Source organism: Caretta caretta, chromosome 3, assembly GCF_965140235.1.
Source record: "Caretta caretta isolate rCarCar2 chromosome 3, rCarCar1.hap1, whole genome shotgun sequence".
Taxonomy (NCBI): Eukaryota; Metazoa; Chordata; order Testudines; family Cheloniidae; genus Caretta; species Caretta caretta.
The window spans coordinates 129933160-129958243 of record NC_134208.1 but is presented as its reverse complement, the minus strand read 5'-3'; the positions used below and the strand labels follow the sequence as shown (position 1 = coordinate 129958243).

The window sequence follows — 25084 nt, the reverse complement described above, 5'->3', positions numbered from 1 at the left end:
ACAAATGCAATAAAAATACGGTATTCAAATGTTTAACAAATTTGGGGGGGCGGGGGAGCATCATTTGGGTTAGGGCCAGCCCTAGGTGGAGTCCCTGCTGCTACTTCTTGGGCTGACAGCAGGAGCCCCTCCTAGTGGGGCTGACAGTGGGAGTCCCAAGCCCTTGGGGCTGAAAGCAGGAGCTCTGCCTTGGTCGGAGCTGATAGCGGGAGCCCCCTTGCCTGGGGCTGACGGCAATTTCTAAGTACAATTAGGCTTCACTGGTGACCTTGTAATAGAACTCTCACATATCAGAAGAGGGAAAACACGGGCCTGAAAAAAAAATCCGGACATTTGCGAGTTCTATGAGGAGAGCCCGAGTGAGGCTTAATTTTACTTGGAAATCGTGTCTCTGGCAGTACATTTACGAGAGTTGACTTGTCTCATGGCTGACACTGGAAAAACCAGCAGGGCTCTGCCTAGGCCAGGGCGCTCCCCAGGGGAGCTGAATCTGTGGTGGGATAACTAGAAAAGTGAGGAGAGGGGAAGGCAGGTGGTGGTGGGAAACCCTGGGGGCGCGGGGCAGAGGCGAAGCAGGCTGGAGAATAGTGGGGGCGGCGACGCGGTGAGAAGGAGGCTCAGAAACAGGCCCACGGGCGCCCCGGGAGGCCCTGGCTGCGGGCGAGGGGCGCGTGCCCCGGGTCTGGCCGGCAGGTGGCGCTATGGGATTGGGCGAGACGGACATGACGCCGGGGACGCTGCGACTCCTCGCCCCGCCCAGCGGAGGGAGCGGGCGGCGGAGGCGGCCATGGCGGCGGTTCTCTCCCCGCGGGTCTGTGACAGCGACCCGGCCACGCCCGGGACCCAGTCCCTGAAGGTGAGAGAGGCCGGGCCGGGCTGGGAACCCCCCCAGCCGCGGCTCGGCGGGACTTTCGCAGGGAGCCCCAGGGGGAGCGGCGGCCGCGGGGAAGCGGGGGCAGAGGGGGCCGACCCAGGGGAGAGGGAGACCCGCAGCGTGTGTGGGCTGTGTTGGGGGGAGTCAGCCCTGCCCACCGCCACCCTCTCCCCCGGGGTTACGGGGGGAGGTGACCCGGCGGGGGGGGGCAGCCAGCCCCTGAGGGAGAAGAGGCTGCAGCTTTGCCACCTCCGCGCCCAACCTGTGCCCTTGGTCCCTCTCCACGCCCCCAGACCCGGCCCGTCCCACAGGCCGGGCCCCAGAGTCCCCTGCACCGGAGGGAGCCCCCTGCCCCGGGCGCGGAGCTGAGCAGGTGCTGGGATACGGGGCCCTGGGCGCCTCTTCAAGTGAACGGGCGACAGACAGCTCCTCAGCCCCCTCGCCGAAGGGGCCACTCACGGGTGGAGGGCTAGAGCTCCTGGGTCTCCTGCAGGGTTGGGTTCCAGGCCCGAAAGTTGCCCAGGTCCAAGGTTTGGCACTGTCCTTGTACAGTCCTGCCGCAGGCCCAAAACGGCACCCGAGGGCCAGGGATCAGTGATGGCTAATATCTTTGCAAAGGATCTGGGCTTTCCAGTGTTTCCAACATTTGTTTCCTGCTTCTCCCCTTCCCTCAAATTCAGGGGTGACTTTAGCAAATGCTGTCTGAAAGTATCTTGGAAAACTCAAGTTTGCAGATGGTCTAAAGGATTGATAATCTTAATACATAGCACCTTTAATCAATACACAGGAGGCTAAGTACCATTATCTCATTTATATAGATGGGGAAACAAAGGTACATAGAAGATAAGTACCTTCTTATGGTCACACAGGAGGTGCATGGCAGAGCTGAGAATAGATTCATATATTTTAAGTCCAGAAAGGACCATTTTGATTATCTGGTATCATTTGATTTCCTATGTAACCTAGGTCATAGGATTTCTGTGAATGAATTCCCTTTTCAAGTTTAATAACTGTGGTTGAACTAGGCCATCTCCTTTGAAAAAAATCTTGTGTTATGAGCTGGATGAAAATTTGTTTTGGATTGAGTTAAAACCCCATTGAGATTGATAAGTGTAAATTCACCCTTCAGTTAACCTAACAGTAAGCATATACTCCCAAATAAGAGAAGGGGTGTGTGAATGCACCCTGGAGCTTTTGCTGAGTATTGCTTATGGGGAGGAGTGTGGGTGTGCGGGCAGGGAGCAGCAGAACAGATAGGAAAAAAACTGGAAAAGAAAGAGAGAGCCTGAAAGAGCAGCTGAAAGCATGGTGGCTGACCTGAAGAAACTGAAGACAGGTTTTTGGGTAGAAGTGCAGAATGAAAAGAGTACGCTTGGTGCAGTGAGCAAAAGAAGCTGTTTCCTGCTTTTTGATTTCTTCTTCATTCAGAGAGACAAGATTTTTGTACGTTCTTTATAAATAAACACCTATCACTAATTCATACTTCCATTTGGAACATCTCCAGGCCCCCAAACTTTGACTAGCTGCTTAGGTTGAAAAGGGGCAACATTTGATATACAAGTGCTGAGGCTACATGGCTGATACTCAGTGGTTCCTACTGACAGTTACAGGCTGAATAACAAAACAGGATTTCGATCAATGAATATTATTTTTTCCATAGAAATAGTTTTTGTAATAAAACCATGTGTGAGATTCTCCACCAGTTTCTTTTTCTACTTCCCTATGTTTCTTTGCATGAAAACCACCGCTTTTAAAAGGACTCCATCAGCTTGAGATGGTCAATTTAAAATAGATCTAGTAATTACTCCTGCTTCAAAGTCTTCTTACCAATTTTTTCCCCTAATTTAAAAGTTTTTTCTCTTCTTTTTTGCTATGTGAAGACCCACACAAACAGGGAAAAAGACTAGACATAAAGAGCTGTCAAATATACAAAGTAAAAGAAAAGCAGAGAGGGGGAGAGACATGTTTTTTCTAATCTTTTGATTGTATTGATCTTACAAGTGTTATGTAGCTAAAGTAGGGAAAACTAGTTTATAAATCGCTGTTGTCTCTTAAATCCATGTTTAAAGTGTTATATTTGAGATTAACATATCAATATAAGTGGAAAGACATTCACTAAACAAGCCTTATGTACCTGTCATTAATTAATAAACAAATACTAAGTGTAACTGTGTGGGCTTGACTGTTTTTGACAGGTTAGTTCTTCCATCAGCAATATTTCACAAATGTTATTAAACAAGGTAAAGCCATTGAAGGCTTTTGTTTTCTTCCAATGATTTGTAATGTGACGTAGAGTTGGAGCTACTAAGATGGCATATGGCTGATATTCAGTGGCTCCTACGTCTGTTTACAAGCTGAATAACAAACTATACAGGATTTCAATCAATTAATATAATATTCTTCATCTTTTAGATATAGTTTACTTATTCAGTGTATATCCCAACAATAAGACCAGTGGTTTCATTGGTCTCTCGCTTTGGTAACATCTTAAAATTGTATATATTTTCATTCCCTCTCCCCCCCCATTTTAGGGCATGACCCTTGAGTATGAGCAAATTTCATCACAACCACATATTCTAAATATCATCCTTTCTCTTGCCATAGGTCTTTTTAAATCTGACTGGGGAAAGGCATCATTGATAGAGTAACTTCACTTTGGTAACAGCTCATTTTGAAGATGGGACTTCTGCCCTCCATATATATTTCAACTCCACTGCATCAGTTTTTCTCTCTACAGCTTACTTATTTCTTCATGAAAAGCAGCTCTTTTGTAGTTCTATGTTCAAAGCTTTATGTAAACTAGACACAGCTCCTTTTATACTCACATCTGAGAGAATATATTTTTCTATTACTTTAAATCTGTTTATGTAAATTCTCTTTGTCATTGATGATACATTCCATGATTTGTAACTGTCAGTCATAACAAAGGGTAATGTGTTGTTGCACTGCTCTTGGAGTAGCCCTGGAGGGAGACAATAACTTTGAGAGTCACAGTCGTGCTCCAAGTTTATTCACTGCTCCAGGGATTGAGTAAACTGTGCCAGATCTTTAGCAGATGATGTGCAGATAGTTACACCGGAAGACATGTTGGTGCTGATGGGCACAGTCAAAGATCTGCTCACTTCCCACCCCTTCCTACCCACCTGTATGACAATGGGGGAAACATAGTGGCTCTGCGGAACCTGGTTGTCCTTTTGTGCTGCTAAGCATGATGAGTAGCCAGCACAAGGGAGTAAGGAACTGTGCAAGCCAGCCCATGATTTGGCTCATAGAACCCTTTTGAAATAGCACAGTACTTCTAGTGAACAAGTTCTTTCTAGTCACAGCCACCTTTCACAATCCCAGAATAGTTTATTACATCTTTGTGAGTCTTTAAATTGTCATATCCTAATACATTAAGTACGTGCAGTACTTCTTGGCTACCTTTTTAATGCTTGCTCTCCGTGTTTATTTCAGGATGACACAGAAGAAAATTCAAATGATGGCAGCCAGCCATCAAAAAGACGACGTATGGGCTCAGGGGACAGTTCTCGAAGTTGTGAAACTTCTAGTCAAGATCTTGGGTAATATCGCTTTATTGAGGTTTTATAGTTTTTTAAACACTATTTTGTTGTGTTTTTCCATAAGTTTTAACATTAGCTCTTTTTTCTCTGTTTATATGTTGCTCATGCATTCCTTTGACTTCAGCAGTGCTGAGGCACGGGGAATTAAAGTGGCATGTGAGCAACTTCCTTGCTTCAACATTACTTTTAATATAGTGTAATGGCATGTTTTTTTAATGCAAATTATGCAAAAGTGCGCTTTGGTTATTCTAAGGACTGACCTTACTTGTACATTTGACTTCTTTTTGCATTTTATAATTTTAGGTAATATTTAAAAAGCCATATCTTTCAGTATGAATGCCTGTTTTCTTATTCTTACCTTGTCAGGGGTTACACAGTCCTTGATTTCATGTCCAGTGATTCATTGATAAATACTAGTTTTGTGAAACACTAGTGAAATGAAACACACGGAATGTGTGTAATTTTGAGATGGGGTAGGAGGAGGATATAGTCTAAGGGGCTGAACCAACTTTCTATCGGAGTGTTGTGTTGACTTAAATGGGAATTAGATCAAGTTCTAGAAGCATGGCATTGTTAATGATTACTTTGAGTATTCTGACTTTTTTTACACAATGTGTATTTTTTTTTTTTTAGTAAAATCTACTATTATTATTTCAAGCCGATTGTTTTTGTATTTAGCTTTAGCTACTTTCCTGCTGAAAATTTGATAGAATACAAATGGCCACCTGATGAAACGGGAGAATACTATATGCTTCAGGAGCAAGTCAGTGAATACTTGGGTGTGACCTCATTTAAACGAAAATATCCAGGTATCCAGGTTGAAAAAGCTTATGTAAAAAATATGTTGATTCAAATGTGTACAAACTGGCAACTCTCATCTTTTGGAATATAACATAGATCTTTCATTTAAGAGGACACAGTCAAGATAAAAATCAAGCGTACCCATTTTCTATTTCTGTTACTAATAATTTACATTAGCTGAAAATCTGGGCCAAGATTTCAAAAGTGACTAGTGATTTTTGGGTGCCTATCTTGAAATTATGTAAAGGGGCCTGCTTCTCAGAGGATGGGGTGCTTAAGTGACTTTTGTTAATCTTGGCCCTAATTTATTTTTGAGCATTTATTATTATTGGGAACTTTCTGAATTTTGCTCAACTTGGATAGTGAACTAGATTGGTCAGTTTCAGTTTCTAGTTCTCGCACAATAATGCACTACATTATTTCCATGCGGAGGGAAAATATCAGAATACTCAGGGGGATCTGCGCTTCACTTTTTTGTGAGAATTTTTGACAGTCTGTCTTCTCCATCATTAACTACTATAATCCTTACATTAGAATTTGTAAAAACTTTTCAAAAACATACTTTCTGCCTTTACTACTTGTCAGTGTCATTTTAATGCAATTTATTGGGGGAAATCTAATTTTTTAAACAATTTATAAAAGAAACAGTAACATCTTTTTCTATAGTAGTGTAATACTTCTGTATGGAATAATTTTGTGTGTGTTAAACTAATATCCCCTTAAATTACATTTTATTAACATAATTATTTTCAGCTTTTTACTATTATCCTTGGATTGTACTACTGCTAAACTAAATATCAACTAAAATAGACATTTTATTATACAGACTTCCTTTTTCATCGCGTGGAAAAGAAGTTGTAAACTAGTTTTTGGCCTAGTTGGAACTTCTTTTATGATGGATTTGAAAATGTATAACACTACACGGTTTTACTGCTGTTTTGTCTTTTCTTGGAGATTTAGAGAGACGAGATCTGTCTCACAAGGAAAAACTCTACCTCAGAGAACTAAATGTCATCACAGAGACTCAGTGTACTCTAGGTAAGAAAACAAAATGAATTTTCAGCTTTCTGATGTAGTTGGATTAGGCTAGAATATTTGATTCCTGCCTTAAAATGATAGAATCAAGTAATTCTTGATTAGACATTTTCATTGGTTTTGATTACAATAAGGTTATTTATTTTACCTTTAAAATGTAATATAAAGTTAAGAATGTGTAACGTTTTGAGCTTAAGGTCTTCAACAGACTACTAGACTCTTTACATTATTTTTATCAGTTCTAATTACTTCATTTGCTAAAGAGGATATTTTATTAACGTAGGCCCTGCTTTTCCAAGCTGATCAAGAGGACCTTTGTGTCCGCATGAAGACCCATTGGCTTAGATGGGGCTTTGTGCAGCTGTAAAGATCTGCCTGTGTTAATCAGCTTGCAGTTTGAGGTCATGTGAATTAAAGTATTTGAGTAAATTCATATCTGAATGAAAACCTTTTAATATTTTCTTCTTTCACTTATAAGAAACATTAACTTGGATTGACATACTGGTTGATTAATGTCTATCACAATTCTATTCTTTTTGATATTGCAAATCTATGTAACTCTGTGCTCTCATTTGGTACAGGAAGTTGACTATTTTATATAATGACTTTCATTGCTTCCCTGTATTCTGTATCTTGATTTGTCACTGGTTTATATGACATTTGACAGAAACTTGAACAGAATATCAGCTGCACAATATTTTGGGCTGCTGACTTTTCCTAATCTTTTTTTTTTTTAAAGCAAAACATGAGGCTTTAGACATACAGCTTCCATTAAATTAAATGAGAATCACATAGCTAACCTCCCCAAAATGTTTTGAAAATTAAGGGGTGGAGGGGTGGTTTGTTTTAGAATTTTTTTAAGAGTGTTATTGCAGCATAATTTCTATGTTCAGTGAAAGCTATTGTGTATGTTAGACTGTCTGCTTCAATAGCAAATTTTACAGTAGACTATGGGTCAAAATGGTAAATGACTTACAATTTGTTTTGCAATGTAGCATTATTAGTGTTTTTTAATCTAATCTAGGTCTAACAGCTTTGCGCAGTGATGAAGTAATTGATTTGATGATTAAAGAATATCCTGCCAAACATGCTGAGTATTCTGTAATACTGCAAGAAAAAGAACGCCAGCGAATAACAGATCATTATAAAGAGTACTCTGTAAGTCATCCCTCTGACTTTAATAAACCAGATCTATAACATACTGGGTATGGGGATTAAATTGCCTTTTGCAATATCTGATTTTTCAGATTTGTTTTGTAAATTAATGCAATTATTTTCATTTCAGCAAATGCAACAGCAGAACACACAAAAAGTAGAAGCTAGTAAAGTTCCAGAATATATTAAGAAAGCTGCCAAGAAAGCTGCAGAGTTTAACAGCAATTTAAACCGCGAACGAATGGAAGAAAGAAGAGCCTATTTTGATTTACAGACACATGTAAGTTGACTTAAATTTATTGCTTGATGGTGATAGGTAAGCTCCTTGTTTATTATAGTAAAGATGTCAGTCTTTTTGGAGTTTTTTCTGAAAACATACTATTGTAACAATTTTTTATCATAATATTGGATTAGAATTAATTTGGGTTAGAAATAAATAGATTTGAATATATACATTTTAAAAAGTTATTTTACTAAATAGAATAGAGCTTTCCACTTTCGTTTTTTTAATATAATTTACGTTAACTAATTGATTTCTCAAGATGGAAAGACTTTCACGTGAGGAAGCACTATTAGCACTACCTAGTTTAGAAATTAGACAAATAAGTTTTGTGGTAGAAGTATATAAAATAGCATGAAGGAAGTCAGGTCATTTGGATGCTTTTATTACCATTTCTCATAAACCAAGAATAAGGGGACACCTAATGAAATTAAAAGGCAACAAACTTAAAACTGATTGTCAAAAAGTTAGTTTGTGATAGTAAATTCTATGAATTATTCTTGAGGCAAAAATTTTAGTAGTAGTCTAGAAAGGTTTAGACATTTATGAATAAAAATATTTTCCATAGTTCAGCTGAAAGGATAAAAATATGTATCAGTCTTGCTTCATAATGTAAGCCGACCACTACTTGCCAGAGAGCAGTTAAGCAGAAGCTTTCCCCATAGATAAATTATTGCATAATAGTCCATTTGAAGGTTTTAGACTTTTCTGATATTGGCCCCTGTCAGTGACAGGATAGTGGACCATTGATCTGATCTTTTATGGCTGTTCCTATGAGCTTCTATTTTGTATATGCCCATCATACCTGATGCTTTTGTACACAAAAGCCTGATTTCAAAGTTAGAGTTCCTTGTTCTCACTACTCTCTACTATTATGCCACTATGGTAAAATTTCATTTTAAAGATGCTCAATATGAAAACTAACTTACGTTTTACTTACTTTATTTAGCAGCTTGTATGGTAATTTAAATGTAATAGAAAAATAAAAAGTATACCCTTTTATCTTATTATAGAGTCATAGTGCCATAAAGGAGATTAGGTGTCCATTGTGTTAAATATAGGGCTGTCAAGTGATTAAAAAAATTAATTGCATTGTTAAACAATAGAACACCATTTATTTAAATATTTTTGGATGTTTTCTACATGTTCAAATATAGTGATTTCAATTACAATACAGAATACGAAGTGTATAGTGCTCATTTTATATTTATTTTTATTAGAAATATTTGCACTGTAAAAAACAAAAGAAATAGTATTTTTCAATTCACCTCATACAAGTACTATAGTGCAATCTCTTTATTATGAAAATTGAACTTACAAATGTAGAATTGAGTACAAAAAATAACTGCATTCAAAAATAAAACCATCTCAAACTTTAGAGCCTACAAATCCACTCAGTCCTACTTCAGCCAATCTCTCAGACAACTAAATTTGGTTACAATTTACAGGAGCTAATGCTGTCCGCTTCTTGTTTACAGTGTCACCTGAAAGTGAGAACCGGCATTCGCATGGCACTGTTGTAGCCAGCGTTGCAATATATTTACATGCCAGATGCGCTAAAGATTCATATGTCCCTTCATGCTTCAGTCACCATTCCATAGGACATGCGTCCATGCTGATGATGGGTTCTGCTCAATAAACGATCCAAAACACAGCGGACCGATGCGTGTTCATTTTCATCATCTGAATCAGAAGCTACCAGCAGAAGGCTGATTTTCTTCTTTTTTGGTGGTTTTTTCTATAGTTTCCGCATCTGAGTGTTGCTCTTTTAAGACTTCTCAATGCATGCTCCACACCTCATCCCTCTCAGATTTTGGAAGGCACTACTGATTCTTAAACCTTGGGTCAAGTGCTATAGCTATTTTTAGAAATCTCACATTGGTATCTTCTTTGCGTTTGTCAAATCTGCAGTGAAAGCATTCTTAAAACGAACATGTGCTGGGTCATCATCCAAGACTGCTATAACATGAAATATATGGCAGAATGTGTGTAAAACAGAGCCAAAGACATACAGTTCTCCCCCAAGGAGTTCAGTCATAAATTTAATGAACACATTATTTTTTAACTATCATCATCAGCATGGAAGCATATCCTCTGGAATGGTGGCCGAAAGTATGAAGGGGCATATGAATGGTTAGTATATCTGGCACGTAAATACCTTGCAACAGTGGCTACAAAAGTGCCATGCGAACACCTGTTCTCACTTTCAGGTGACATGGTAAATAAGAAGCAGGCAGCAGCATCTCCTGTAAATGTAAACAAACTTGTTCGTCTTAGCGATTGGCTGAACAAGAAGTAGGACTGAGTGGACTTGTAGGCTCTAAATTTTTACATTGTTTTGAGAGCAGTTATGTAACAAAAAAAAATCTGCATTTGTAAATTTTACTTTCAGGATAAAGAGATTGCACTACAGTGCTTGTATGAGGTTAATTGAAAAATACTATTTCTTTTGTTTATCATTTTTACTGTGCAAATATTTGTAATAAAATAATATAAAGTGAGCACTGTACACTTTGTATTCTGTGTAATAGAAATCAATATATTTTAAAATGTAGAAAAACATCCAAAAATATGCAATAGATTTAAATAGTTATTCTTTTATTTAACAGTGCTATTAATCATGATTAATTTTTTGAATCGCGATTAATTTTTTTGAGTTAATAGTATGAGTTAACTGCAGTTGACAACCCTAGTTAAATAGACATTTATTTAGATTTTTAGCGAAGATTATTTTGACAGTAAAACTATTAAATATGCTGTGTATAATATACACCCTTAAGTGCTGGAATGCATCTGGGGAAAATCAGGTGACTGTTCCAGCATAATAAAGGTTGAGTTCAAAAATGTGGAAAAGACAAATGAATTAAAAAAAGAAAAGAAAAAAAGGTTGCTTGTGTGGAAAATTAGATACATTTGTTTTGTATTAAACAATACAGATTATCCAGGTGCCTCAAGGAAAATACAAAATCTTACCTACAGAGAGAACAAAGGTTAGTCCTTATCCGGTGGCTCTCATACCAGGCCAGTTCCAGGAGTACTACAAAAGGTACTTAAAAAGATATCCTAGCTGCCGTTTATATTACATCTACTTGCTGTGTATCCCAAGAAACTAGCTGGGAAGAGTAGTAGTGATGATAGTTAAAAAATAATTTTGAATGAATTTTGGGTCCGTGAGATATGTGAATCTGACCGACCAAAAGGCTGAAGTGCATCCTCCACTGAACAAGTTTGGCACTGGCAGCTGCAGTGCAAGCTTCTCCATGCTGCTCTGTCAGCATGCCTCAGCCTTGTTCCAGAGCAGTGGTGGGCAGGATAATCTGCTGGCAGGCCTTGAGACAGTTTGTTTACATTGACCATCTGCAGGCACGGCCGCCTGCAGCTGCCAATGGGAGCTGCGGAAAGCAGGGACATGCTGTCCGCCACTTCCCGCAGCTCCCAGTGGCCAGGAGTGGCCAACCGTGGCCACTGGGATCTGTGGGCAGCTGTGCCTGCAGACGGTCAATGTAAACAAACTGTCTCGCAGCCTGCCAGTGGATTACCCTGACAGGCTGCAGGTTGCCCACCGCAGTTCTAGAGGGATGAATTTGACATGCAACAGGGAATAGTTCACTCTCTGTGTCCATTTAGTACTTGGGCTCTACAGAGACTTTCAAGAGTATTTGCGGTACATAAATTTTTTATTGCAGGCTCATGGTCAAATGCTTTCTATTCAGCAATTTTGCATGAATGCAGAGAAACAGTTTTAGCGTATGGTTTTTCTAAGACTGATCACTGCTAACAGTTATTTTTGATTGATTTTTTGCATACCTAAGAATTTAGGTGAAATTGGATGTGAGAGAGAGGAGGGAAAGTTTTGGTAAAGGGACCCCTCTCTCTCCCAAAATGCATATGCTTCACTGTGTGTATGGCTTTTAAAACCTCTGCCCTGTGGCACATAACCTTAATATGATGTATTGCCCAAGATTAGCATGGAAATGTTTTCTCCAGAAAATTCCATGTTATATGTAAGTGTTAACTCAATGTGCATCACCTCCAGAGTGTAGCAAATGTAGATGCAGCTTGATTTGGTTATTAGAACAGATAACTGGGAGCCAAGATTTTATTCCTGACTGCCACTGGATTGCAGTGTGACCATAGGCAAGTCAGTTATTCGCAGTAGACCTCCTTTTCACCATTGGTAAAACAGGAATAGTGGTCACCTTGATAAAGTGCTTTGAGATCCTCCGATCAAAGTTGTTATATAAGTGCAAAATTATTTCCAAAAGGGTGTGATTTTACTAAAAAAGGTTGTCCACACCTCATGCAACTGTACTTTCTATTAATCTTTCCTAATGCTGACTGAAAATAAAGATAGTTTAAGTGGAATAACTAATGCACAGCAGCCTTCTCAGGTATTTAGTTGCTAGGTGTGTGGAGGTTGTATACCAGCACATACGTTGTATGTTCCCAATGAAAAAACATCTAAAATATTAGAAATTGAGGCGATATCTGAAGGATTATAACTTCATTAAAATGTTTGATATTCTGTGACGTATTAATCCTTTGTTCACAGATTTCATGTGCGTTTAAAAAAAAATGCTCATTTTGCTGAAACAAGCACACTCATTTTTAAAGGAAGTACATTTCATAATTAACATATGAAATGAGCACTAAATATAATTGGTATATTTTTGAAATTTCAAATCTGAGAATTGACACAATCCACATAATTCTGTGGCCCCTACTGCTTTTTTTGAAACCTAATTAATAATCATGAAACTTGTTTTATATTTATACATTTGTCCATATGGTCTTGTGTGTAATATAAAATAAATAGCCTCTTGGAGATGGTAAACATGATTTACTGGAGGGTTCACTGTATGCATTGTTTGATCTTCGGTGAATATGTGGGTGTGAAATGTTGGGCATAATCCATGGAACAATCTCTTAGATTAACTGTCATAATCATCATCTTCCAACACAAATATAAATATAGTTAATGTATTAGTCCCCATTAAGATGCTGTTCTGTATTAATTTTGGTTAAAAATAGGACTGTCAAATGATTAAAAAGATTAATCATGAGATTTAAAAAAATTAGTTGTGATTAATGGCAGTTTTAATCACACTGTTAAACAATAATAGAATACCATTTATTTAAATATTTTGGATGTTTTCTGCATTTTTAAATATATTGATTTTAATTACAACACCGAATACAAAGTGTACAGTGCTCGCTTTATATTATTTTTTATTACAAATATTTGCGCTGCAAAAAGATAAACAAAAGAAATAGTATTTTTCAGTTCACCTCATACAAAAACAGGAATGCAATCTCTTTATCGTGAAGGTGTAACCTACAAACATAGACTTACTATTTTTTAATTAAATAACTGCACTCAAAACAATGTAAAACTTTAGAGCCTACAAGTCACTTAGTTGTACTTGTTCAGTCAATTGCTAAGACAAACAACTTTGTTTACATTTACGGGAGATAATGCTGCCCACTTCTTATTTACAATGTCACCTGAAAGTAAGAACAAATGTTCTCATGGCACTGTTTTAGCCAGGTATGCTAAACATTTGTACATGCTTCGACCGCCATTCCAGAGTACTTGCTTCCATGCTGACGACACTTGTTAAAAAACTGTGATTAATCGTGCCTAATTTTTTAAATCTAGCTAATTTGTTTTGTATTAATTGCTTGAGTTAACTGTGATTAATTGACAGCTCTAGTTAAAAATGATTAAACCTATCCTGAGTTTGCCAGCTGGAACAAGGCACCTTGAACCAACAAATATGTTAAATCTATTTCTGGGTATTTAGCAGATTGTTGGTTCTACTTCTTTTACTGTACTCATGTAGGCCCTGATGCTGCGTTAGAATCTGCTAGCTATAATCTCTTTAGCTGTGCAGATACCTGTTGACTTCAATGGAACTCTACAATGGCAAAGGGGGTCCTGAATCACAGGTTCCAGTGTAGGATTGAAGTCTTAGCTCTTTTTTATGCAGCTCCATGTGATGTTGAATAATTTCCTGTACTCTGTCTCTATGTGAATGTCTCAGACAGTTGGGAGACCTGTTTAGTTGATTGCTCAGACACTAGGATTTTGAGCTTGATCAAAAGCTCATTAAAATCAATGGAAAGACTTCATTGTTTTCAGTGGGCTTTGGATCAGGCTTTTGTCCATAAGGTGTGAGGGAACATGCACCTTTTACTGGACTGAGTAGCTGAAGTGTTTTTTAAAATGTAACTAAATATTGTTTAACATGGAGTACCATTTATGACGAAGGAGAGGAGATGCATTTGTGACCCAGATTTTCAGAATTGTGTTCATAATTATTGTGCACACAATTGTGGTAATTTTATATGCAATTAAAAATGGGCTTTGAGCTTATCCAGCCTTTTTTTTATTTTTCACTGGCAATTAAGTGTTTTTATATTTTGTTTATGGGTGTGTGTGTGTGTGTGTAAGTATATGGTAGTAAACAATTATTTCTTAACTTTAGATACTCCCCAGATGAACTTCGTTATTTGCCATTAAACACAGCCCTTTATGAACCACCTTTGGATCCGGAACTGCCTGCACTGGACAGTGATGGAGATTCGGATGATGCAGAAGAGGGTCGAGGTGATGACAAACGGAAAATCAAAGGCAATTCGGTGAGATAAATTGAAAAGTGATCTTTAACAAAAAAAGAGATGATCTTTCTTCCCCTTCCCTTTGGTCAGTTTCAGTAGTTGCTTCACTGGGATTTTTAACATCTATGTCCAGTAGAGTTTAGGTTAAAGGAGAATTGTGAGGCAAAAGCAAAAAAAAGTTTTGATTTTTTTACCATTTTAATTATTCTTTTTGACTTCTTTTAAAACTGTTTTCTTGTTTCTGTTCTATGCTGAAAATACCCAGGTCCAGGCCCCCCCTTTCTCCTTTGCTGCAGAATCTTAGGAGAAGCAGAATAATCCGATTATATAGATCTGTGACCCAAACTGTAGTTTTCCACCCCATTCTTTCGTCTGAGTTAAAGGGAGAGGATGCTAACAGTTGTGGGGAGGGAGAGTTGCAGTTCAGATCATAGATTTGTGTGATATCACTACTCCAGTCGTCTAAAAGTCCTTTATTAAAGAGAAGTGCGAGCCTGCTATTGCTAATGTAAACTAGAAGCAGGAAAGTGCCTTTAAAACAGAAAAACAGCTTGAGGCTCTCATTCTACATCATAAAAATAGTAAAAGGAAGAGGCTATTTTTTCTTTGCAGTGCAGCTTTAACAATCATTTTCCCTCCTTTCTTTTATCTAAATTAACCACATCATACTCATTCGTTTAATCCAGACATTATACCATCATTTATTGGAAGTTAAAGGAAAGCTACATCCATTTTGAATATCACAGCGTTCTTAATGTTCAAAGCAGTTTCAGCTTGCGAAGTGCAATAGAGATATCTTTAAGTTGTTGGTGGCAGCCAGCTTCCAGAAGCACGATATTTGTAACACCACAATAAGGAGAGCCTAGTATAAAATAATGGTCTAACAACTAGAAAATTTTTAAATATTGAGTAGCTAAAATATTGAACTTAGCCATGTAAATGTTAATTTTGTTTTAAGTATTTGCAATTAAAGCTTTTATACCTAAAGAAAAAACAGGATGAAACAGCTGCCTTGGTAGCCTGAACAAGGAGTGGTAGCTGTTAATGTGTTTTTTCCCTTTGCACCTGTGGAGTCGGTTCTTAAGAATTTTACAAATATTAAAATTCATCGCAAAATGTATCTGTATTGCTGCTCCTTATTCTGTTTACAAAAAACATCAGTCTCTCCTTAATACTGCAGGCTATGTCTACTCAGTTCCTTTTTCTGGGCTTGGTGCCTCTCCCCCAGGAGGGGAATATGAGAAGGAACTGGGGCTGAGCAGACACTTCCTCTCCCCTATGCACAGTACTTCAGAAGGCCGTCCAGCAGATGGGAGTGCAGAAGCCAGGGAGGTCATGCCTGCTTTTGGAAGGAGCAGACAAAATCAGAGACCAGGCATCTGGTTTTACAGTGGTTCTACCAGCTCTTCAGCTCCCATGTGGCTAAATTATTAATGGGAGATAGACTGTGACCGGCAGAAATCTATTTCTCTCTCTCCCCCCCCCCCAGTTTCCCCCACAGAGAGAGGCAGAGTATTAGCGGGTGGGGTGAAACTTCTATCTTTGGGAACAGCTAGTTGTGCTGAATACCTCTGAGGGAAAGATTTGCTGGTTCTTGTCTTGCCTCTTCTCCATTTTCCCACTTCCAAAACAGCAGTATGGTTTCCATTTCCCAACAGCTACAGCTGCTTCATGTTACCTACCCTCCTGCATGCTGAAGGAATTCTAAGGTATTTCGTTTTCAGTGTTAATGAGGTGGGTACTTATTGCTGTTTTTGCGGGGACCTCTTGAAGGCCATTAATGCCCCCCTCCATTCTTCTCCCCCGCTGCCCCCACAAACAAAAACCTGTGCTGCTTTTTTTTTCTTTTTTTAAATGACACCCAATACTCATTGACTCTGACCCTCAGGGTTCCTGCCCCCATAAATCTCCTTGAACACCTGCTGCATAACTTCTGTTTTGTAGCTGAGGATGTCTTTCGTTTTTGACATTCCTGTGCTGTGATCCAAAGGTGATAATCTGGTTGTTCCTGGTGAAAATATTAAATGAGAGTCGCAGAAAAACTTTCACTTACTACATTTCAGGCAGTTTGGTAGCATATTATAAACATGTGGTGAGCAGTTTATCTGCTTTTCTGGCCTGTATCTGTGAAAGACTTGATAGATGTTGAACATCCAGTATATTGGTAAATAGATAATTTCGTTCTGACAAGTCTTAAATTAAAATAATTTAGAACAAAGGATAAATGCTGCTCCACCCCTGGTTTTGCATCAGGATCTTCTGGAAAATACTGGAACCCTTCTGCTGTGATGCCAGCCTCTTTGTGTGAGACGTATAGGCATAAAAGGTTACAATAAAAAAGGCCATACCGTATTTAAATGTCACCTTTGCTCTTGTAGAAAGGAAGCTACTAAGCCTTGTTGGCACTGGAGCTTTGAAAAGACTAGTTTCTCTATCAAAAAACGTTATGGTGTTTTTGTTATAGGACAACTCGTCTGGCAATGTATCTGAAGGTGAATGCGCCAATGACAACCAGGAGGATTCTTTTCAGGGAAGACAAAAACCAAGAGACAAAAGTGCTACTCCAAGAAAAGATGGTTCCAAACGTTCTGTACTGTCCAAATCAGTTCCTGGGTACAAGGTAGAAGAAAAAAGCCCCTGACTCCGCTTCTTTACTGATCGGCCTCTCTCCCTGAAATATTTAACTTTGTTTTTCAAAAATATGGAAGTTCTGCTTGCTGTACTTCACTAGCTGCTCTCCTGTTGTGCTCTCAACTGTTTGCTTCTTTCGTTCCTTTTTTGGCTTTATTTCACTAGGGGCTTTTCTGTTACCTTGGCTATGGAGTGGCTTCTATTTCTGTGTCATAACTGATTTCTGGGCAATTAAAGCACAAAAAATTATAGCTGTTATAAAGATAATTTTATATTTTCCTGACTGCTTTAATATAGCAGTCAGAATTACCTGTCAGTGTAAAACTGGCATTGAGTATTCGCTGTTTTTGTCTTAGTAGTAGTTAGTATGGCAGCAGACCATGAGACCAGTGCTGTAAAGCGCAGCGATATGGCTGAATATATTGTCATAACATGCACTTAAATAGGGCCTTTCATCCTGAAGGATCCCAAAGTATTAACTATTTATAGGTTTTACTTCATTCACCAATAAGTGCAGCCACCTTTGGGGTGGAATGCAAAACTGACTACAGTTTAAGCAACACTACCCAACCACTTAGGACAGATATGGAAAATAACAATTTATCTAATTCATGTTACAAGAGGAGTTTCTGTAGGCAGAATGTTCTTACATTAAAATTTGGCTACGACAATAAGGTACTTTAACATCCATAAACCAGTGATTACTGAACCCAGGATAGAATAATCAATACTAATAATGTAACACTTTCCCATTAGTCAAAAGAGGATTAAATATATTTCAGGAGAAATTGGAGTTCATCTGCATGATTTAAATTTTAGTCTATGGAACTTTGTACAGGAAAGGGGTCTTGATTGTACACCTTCAAAAATACATGTGGTCCAATCCTGCTCCCACTGAATTAAGTAAGAGTTTGCCATTGACTTCAGTGGCAGCAGGATCAGGCCCATTGTGTGGAAAGATGGTACAGTAAGGAAGGGTTTAACGCATAGCGATCGGGAATGTTTGCCAAAAGATGCTGTTTTTATTTTTAAAAAAGCAATTTTTTCTGTGATGTCAAGATCATATATTCTAGGAAATCTTCCAGCAGCAAAGGTAATTGTGAGGTGTTAATGGTTTGAATTTTATAATTCAGGAATGTTTGCTAACCATCTAAATTTACTATTGGTTGATAAAGAAGCTATACATCAAACTTAGAAGTTAGTCTTCAACAAGAATTGGACAACTTCAGTTGACTGGAAAAGGTTTCTGTAGATTCTATAACTGCACAGTGCATATTTTTTTGCAGTTTTATAACAAAGAACTATCAAGCTTCAGTCATCTCTCCTCTTTTGAGGAGTTGCTTAAGATAGATGCAAATTATGGATATTAGAACTGTTGTAGTATACATATCTTTTTATATATGTAACTTTGCAAATTGCTTATTGCAGACCCAAACTCATGCTAATATTTTCAAGACTATGAAATCCAAAGATGAAGCTTGAAAAAGTGTTAACTTTGTTTAACTTTATATTAGAGATTGTATGTGACTGGTCTGACAGAAAAAGGAGCTTCACTTAGGTATGAAGACCACAAAGTACGGTGTCTGGTTAGTCTGCTCTGTCTAGTGGCCTTTTTGAATACATAGAGAGAACTAATTAAACAGAACCATTTCTAAGGTTCTGTACCCCTAAATGTAGAGCTGTACAGGTAATGGAGTTTCAAAGTGGACCCAAATGGCTATTACCCATTAGTTTAAAACTACCAACTATGTTAGCAACAAAGCAATTAGTGCAAGCTAATTTGTTAACTTACAGTGCCAAAATATTTTTATGGCACGTCTTCACAACTTCAGTGTACCTACCATTATTCAAAGGTGATGCATCAGGCTGGTGATACTTCAGAGGTGGCACAGCTGTGCATTTTTTTTAAATGGGAATTTTAAAACATTTTTAATATGGCCCATTAAATAAAATACCTTAAAACTGATTAGATGTGAACATTCTTGTTAGAGGTGGTCTATAAAAAGATTTAGAGATATTGATACACCAGAACATGCCTAAATATAAAGGCACTTTAAACTGAAGGCTATAAACTGAACTTAAATGTCCCTTTAAATTCTGTGGGTTTTTTTTGGTAATATTTTTCTTCTGTATTATTCAGTTTGTCCACATTTTATAGGATAGTAATCTTTAGGTTTCATTTAATTAAAATTGAAGGATAATTGCTGCAACATCAACATATATAAGTGTATAGCTATAGTCAATACAATATAAATGATACAATGGAATTCTCATATTTACTTCTCTTTTTAAGCAGGAAAACTGGTGGTTTTTGTATGAAGCCATTTTTATTAAGTGTCAGCCTTTTAATTGATATCATGTTTTACCTTTTGTTACATCACAAAGTAGTGTGTCTTGGATGTTGCTGCAGTTGATGCAGGACTGGCTACTACAGTTGCACACACTGTTCTCAGAGTTCAGGAGGTTTTTGCACATAATAAATCTGCCATGTATTGAGATACTAGGTCCCCAAAACCTTTTGCTTTGGGTTCACTATATATGAAAACTGAATGCTTTGCCCACAGATAGTAGGACCTCAGAGAAAACTCATGTTTGTCTGAGTGGTTGCAATGCTTGATTTGAAACTCTGAGTGGCATCACAGCAGCATGGAAGTTAGTTACAAAGGAGTCCCTCTGCCTTGCCCTTCATCAAAATAAGATGAAGGTGATTTGGAAAGCAAAATGTAAAATGGTCAAATGGGATATTATGATTTCCCATACAGGATGGACAGATATTTTCATAGTGTTCCCTAAGAGCCATTTCATTTCTTTAGAATGGTAGAACTTGAATTGCTTTGAAATGTGAATATGTTGCGTTTTGTTGTGGGTTTGTTTTTTTCTGTCTTTTTTCTTTTTATTTTAAAACAGAGTGCTTCCTTTGGGGCTCTCTACATTTTTAATATGCTGTGATTGTTTCACTGTTTCTAGTGAACACAAGTTAATGGAGTGGAAGTAGAGGGAAGTATTAACAATAAATACACATAAGTCAGTGTCTAATTATATGTATCAAAGTATTAACTACACATACACTAACACAGGTACAGTAACCGAAAGTTAGTTCACTTTAGTTTCAGTGGAGTGAGAGGGAGTTTGCTGCTGTATATTATGGCAGTATAGTATGAATAATTCATAGCTGATATAGAATTTGGATTAGAGAAGTGCACTTGCTATTTTAGAGGGGTTTGTTTTACTTAGCTATAGGTAAAAGAACACAACAAAAACCTTACTCTTAGAATGTAGCAGTAAACAACAAGAGGGTAAATAAACACAGCAAGACTGAGGTTAAGCATGTGCCACTATCCTTTTGTTGGGAGGAGCAGGGTATAAAAGGTATATATATATATATGTAGGAGACATAGAATAGTTACCAGTAAGAATTTTTTATGTATGCTTTCACTTCCATGATATTTATTTTGTAGAGACATTTGTGAATGTTAGACTTCTTTTACAGTTTTACTATATTTATGTATAAAACAGGTTTGACTATGCTTTTTTAAAATAAATAAGCAAAAAAAGTCTTTATGAATGCCTCTGTCATCTTTTGAAAAGGAAGTTATATATAAACATCGGGTGGGTTTTGTTTTATTTAAAACTCCTCAGGCCAGACAAGTTAAGCAGACTATAGCCATAAAAGGGGGTTTAGTAACTTCAAACATTTTCAAACAGGGCAATGAATTCTGACAGATTAAGAATTGCTGAAGACATTAATTATCTTGCTAAATGTTAGAAAAGAGCTGGCTGGTAAATAATTTTGTTTTAAAAGGGGCAGTACTGAATACTTTTTTCTTTTTAATAGTTTTATGTTCACTGCCATTTTTATTAAAACCATCTTAGGTTGAAAATACTCTGCCACTTTTATTATTTCTTTCATTTGGCAAGTTTTTTTTTTTTCAAATGGAGCAAGTCCCATTATGATTATTTATCGGCAATCACATAGTTCCTTAGGGAGTAGGCTTTTAATTCAAAATTCCTCCATTGACTAGATGCTGCTTCTGTACTACAGAACTAAAATATCACTGAGACAGATGCTGGCTTTTTAAAAATCTCTGGCAATAGTGGATTTAACATCAGTAAGTGTTGTATTTGAATCCAAACCTTCATTGAGATGCGGTAGGTTAAAGTCTGATATTAAAGCTGTTTGAGTGGCCCTTTGATAAACAATTTGATACCTTAATTATATTTTTTTCTTTTCCTCAAAATAAAGCTACTGCCAGGTTATCTTTTGGGTTTGGTTACAAAATTACTGCACAAATACTGGGAACCGCACAGCCAATTTAAGCACCTGGGATTTCTTTGCCTTAAATAGATGTTATGAACACTCAGTTCCTTTCTTTCTGAGTTCACCTTCTCCTAGCAGTGTTGTAAATGTAGAATTGTAGTGTTTTCTATAGCAACAGCAATCATGACTTTGGATATGGAAGAAGGGAACAATAAAACTGATTAAAGCAACACAACTAACTTGTCTATTAGACATTTTGGAAGCTTAAACAATACAAATAAGTGTAGTAAATTGTATTTTATTTTGTGGTATTCATTTTAAGCTTCCGTTCAGATGGGTTAAGTAATTTTGCATTTCTTAAAGGATATTTATGTTCTCTCATGTACATGGAAGTTTGTGAATTTGGAGATTCATATAAACATTCTCCTGTTCCTTCTGTATTTGAACAAATTTGATTTAGCTTTAAAGTTATAGTGTATATTATTTGTATTCACTATTAAGGGAAGTGCTAGCTGACAAACTTGCAGGAGGAACTAGCATACACTTTTGTTCTGGTTTCATATTTTGTAAAATGATTCACATAGCTCACTGTGCACATGTTCTAAATATCAAATTTATATGCATCTTTCCTAAGATTTTAAAATAACCAGTTTGTCAATATCACGTTATGTCAGTATCACCTTATGTCTTAAGAGTCACTTCGATCACATGATACAGAAAGTTCATTAGTAATTTATAAAAGTTAAAATGGAGATACATTAACAAATTTCCTGTTAAATCCATTATAAATTCTTCTGGGATGAATTTATAGCCCTCTTCTACCCTTCCAGCCAAAGGTCACTCCAAATGCTATATGTGGAATTTGTCTGAAGGGTAAGGAGTCCAACAAGAAAGGAAAGACTGAAGCACTTATACACTGCTCCCAATGTGACAACAGTGGTAAGTATCTATATGCACTTTAACTGGATTGCTCGGCGTTTTAATTGCAAAATCTTACTACTTTCAGTGGAAATATTTTGTATAATACTAAATTTGCATACAAACATTTCAGTCTTCCTAGAAACTGACTTTTTCCTCTTTAAAATTTCCTTAATTGTACTTAAGAATGTACCACAACACATATACTGCACTGAGTCTCTTAGGTGAGCTAAACTTGATTTTTTTAAAGCTATTCAGTTATACTAATTATTTTAATCATTTCTAAAGATACTAGTAATAATATTGGTTTTAATCTAGGCCACCCTTCTTGTCTTGATATGACCATGGAGCTTGTTGCTATAATTAAGACCTACCCTTGGCAGTGTATGGAGTGTAAAACATGCATTATATGTGGGCAGCCTCACCATGAAGAAGAAATGATGTTCTGTGATGTGTGTGACCGTGGTTATCACACCTTTTGTGTGGGGCTTGGTGCTATCCCTTCAGGTAATGAAACAGAAATTAGTCTTTAAGGGCTGGGGTTTTCTTCTATGTTACAAGATTATACTTCCAAAGGGGTATATGAATTAGTTGACTGTAAACATTAAGTAGCATCTACAGTGTAAGATGGCATTCATTGAATTATCCAAAACAGCAAAAGTATGAGTTTTTCTAGAAATTTTCTGTATATTTTAGTAATGTACAGAGTATAGGATTGGCAGCTTCACCGTTTTACAACACTATGACTGTTCCTGTCAAAACTCAAGTAGAGCTATGGCTCAGAACCCCACTTTTTCAGGATTCCCACAAGATATTGAATAGCTGCCTACATCCATAAAAGGACATATAAACTTTGCATTTCTCCAAATTGATAGAGTATAGTTTTTGCATTGTTTTAGAAGCTTTAACAGTACAAATGCTTATTAAAGTAGAAGAAAAACGTGTAAATACATCTGTAAATACCTTTGACCCTTTTTTTTTTACATCACAGCTTGCATCTTCAACTAAATAAACACAATAACATGCTTAAACTTGAAACTAAAACAAAGCTGGTGCCTTGCACTGTGTGCAGTCATTGATACCTACTTTCCGTTAATATAAAAGATACGATTTGGTAGCATTTTTCATTCATTTTGCTCCCTTGTAAAGGTGTAAGGCAGTGTAGAATCAGAATGAAAGAACTAGACTATTGACCGGAATAGTCAGTTTGTGTAATACTAAATCCATGTTGCAAAATATAGCTACTGTATTGACTTCGTAAGTTCTGCAGTGCTAGCCCTGCTGTAACACCAATACTTCAAGTCCTGAAAACGTTGTGAACTGCAGTCGAGTTGACAGTTGTTCCATTGCTGCTGAACTCTCTTCCATTCAAGTTCTGTGATTTACACTAGGCTATACTCTAACTGAGCCACATTAAAGGTAGAACATAAGTATAAGCAGTTGATGTTCCTCTAAAGTAGTCAGTCAGTCAACAAATTAAAATGCTTTGATCTTATGCACTCAGTTTTGCTTGAATCAGAAGTGAAGTATGGGTAGTGTTTATTCTATCTCAAAACCATCCTACAATAGCATTGGAGCCTCTTAATTGTTGTGAAGCCCAGTCTCATGATCACAGGCTGGTTTCAGATATAGTGAGTATTTGGGAATGAGTAGACCACCACCTGTTTCTACCCAGTATTATTACTTATGTAATATTGGTTTTAATCTAGGCCACCCTTCTTGTCTTGATATGACCATGGAGCTTGTTGCTATAATTAAGACCTACCCTTGGCAGTGTATGGAGTGTAAAACATGCATTTACTTACATTACTTACTTACATTATCTTCAAATTTACTTACATTATCTTCAAATTTGAAGGAAGAAATATTAACTTCTGGACATTGGGTTATACTTTGCATGTTACCAGCACTGGTAGTGCAAAAATAAAAGTATTTAGTCATCTTGTAAGCTAGTCATGGATTCTACAGGAGGAATAAAAATATTAACTAATGTCAACTTTTCTTTCTTAGGTCGCTGGATTTGTGACTGTTGTCAAAAAGACCCCCCCACACCTAGAAGAGGAGGACGAAGGGGGAAAAACAGCAAAGAGGGCTAAAGGAATAATGTTTACCTTCCAATATAATTAACTGCACAAATTGAAGTGATAAATTTGGTGCTATTTAACCAGCCACTCTGTATATGGAACAAAACCACTTAACCATCTTTTACCAAATAAAATTTTTATAATTTTGGCTGAGTTTTCCTATGATGGCAGTAACTGAGCATGTATTCTGTCACAGCAGTTTAGATTGACAACTCAAATTTCCATTCAAGAGGGAAAACTTTCAGAAAGTCCTCTCAACGAGGCAGTTTATAGCAACACACTTGTATATGCCAGTGTTGCATAGCAATAACTTCTACGTGGACAGAAAGCTACACAAAAGTTTAGGTATTTGCATAGAACTCAGTTTTATTCCCCATGATTCAATCAAAGCATTCAATTACTATAATCAGCGTTGCTCTAATTTAAAAAAAAGCCATGACTTTGAAGCTTGTAGGAGTAATACATAAAAATTTCAATGCATTGCCAGAAAATCCAGTCTCCTTTATTAAGTCCTTATAACTGGAAAATAACTTGCACCCCAAAAGTTAAATGCATCTAATTTTCATAAAGATGCACCAAAAAACATATAGAGAATAGATGATACTATGGAAGTGGCACTAAAATTGTGGTTACACTTAAGAAAAGGGGTACATGGATGGAGAGAAACCTTGTACTGATTATGATAATGCAGGCTGAGTTGCTTTTAATGAGCAGTGCAATATTGCTTATATATATATTTACAGATACAAAATTTGCTGAATAACTGATTCATTATAATTCTTTCCCTGACTAGAAAGATCAGCCTCTACCTTTAGAGAAAATAAAGAAGATGGCAAACTTGATTCAAGTCATGATTTTAAAAAG

At 37.2% G+C, this 25084-nt stretch overlaps 1 protein-coding gene across 2 annotated transcripts; it reads left to right on the top strand.

Annotated features, from left to right (window-relative positions):
- The first annotated feature begins 746 nt into the window (after window positions 1-746).
- PHF10 (PHD finger protein 10) lies at window positions 747-24368 on the top strand. Of its 2 annotated transcripts, none has more exons than XM_048843969.2 (12): window positions 747-856; window positions 4331-4437; window positions 5116-5246; window positions 6199-6276; window positions 7298-7431; window positions 7559-7708; window positions 10645-10754; window positions 14197-14350; window positions 16794-16949; window positions 22049-22157; window positions 22455-22643; window positions 24147-24368. In XM_048843969.2, the coding sequence occupies exons 1-12, from the start codon at window positions 788-790 to the stop codon at window positions 24230-24232; spliced, it is 1473 nt and encodes a 490-aa protein (XP_048699926.1). In that variant the 5' UTR covers window positions 747-787; the 3' UTR covers window positions 24233-24368. The 2 variants fall into 2 exon arrangements, with proteins under 2 accessions (XP_048699926.1, XP_048699925.1); XM_048843968.2 differs by having other exon boundaries at window positions 6193-6276.
- The last annotated feature ends 716 nt before the right edge of the window (window positions 24369-25084 follow it).

What these genes read in the sequence shown, in the direction of transcription:
- PHF10 (XM_048843968.2), top strand. Translation starts at nt 788, where the DNA reads ATGGCGGCGGTTCTCTCCCCGCGGGTCTGTGACAGCGACCCGGCCACG. An exon ending in TTCCAGGAGTACTACAAAAG is followed by an intron (nt 10,755 to 14,196) that starts GTACTTAAAAAG and finishes TCTTAACTTTAG; the next exon opens with ATACTCCCCAGATGAACTTC. An exon ending in AATCAGTTCCTGGGTACAAG is followed by an intron (nt 16,950 to 22,048) that starts GTAGAAGAAAAA and finishes CTACCCTTCCAG; the next exon opens with CCAAAGGTCACTCCAAATGC.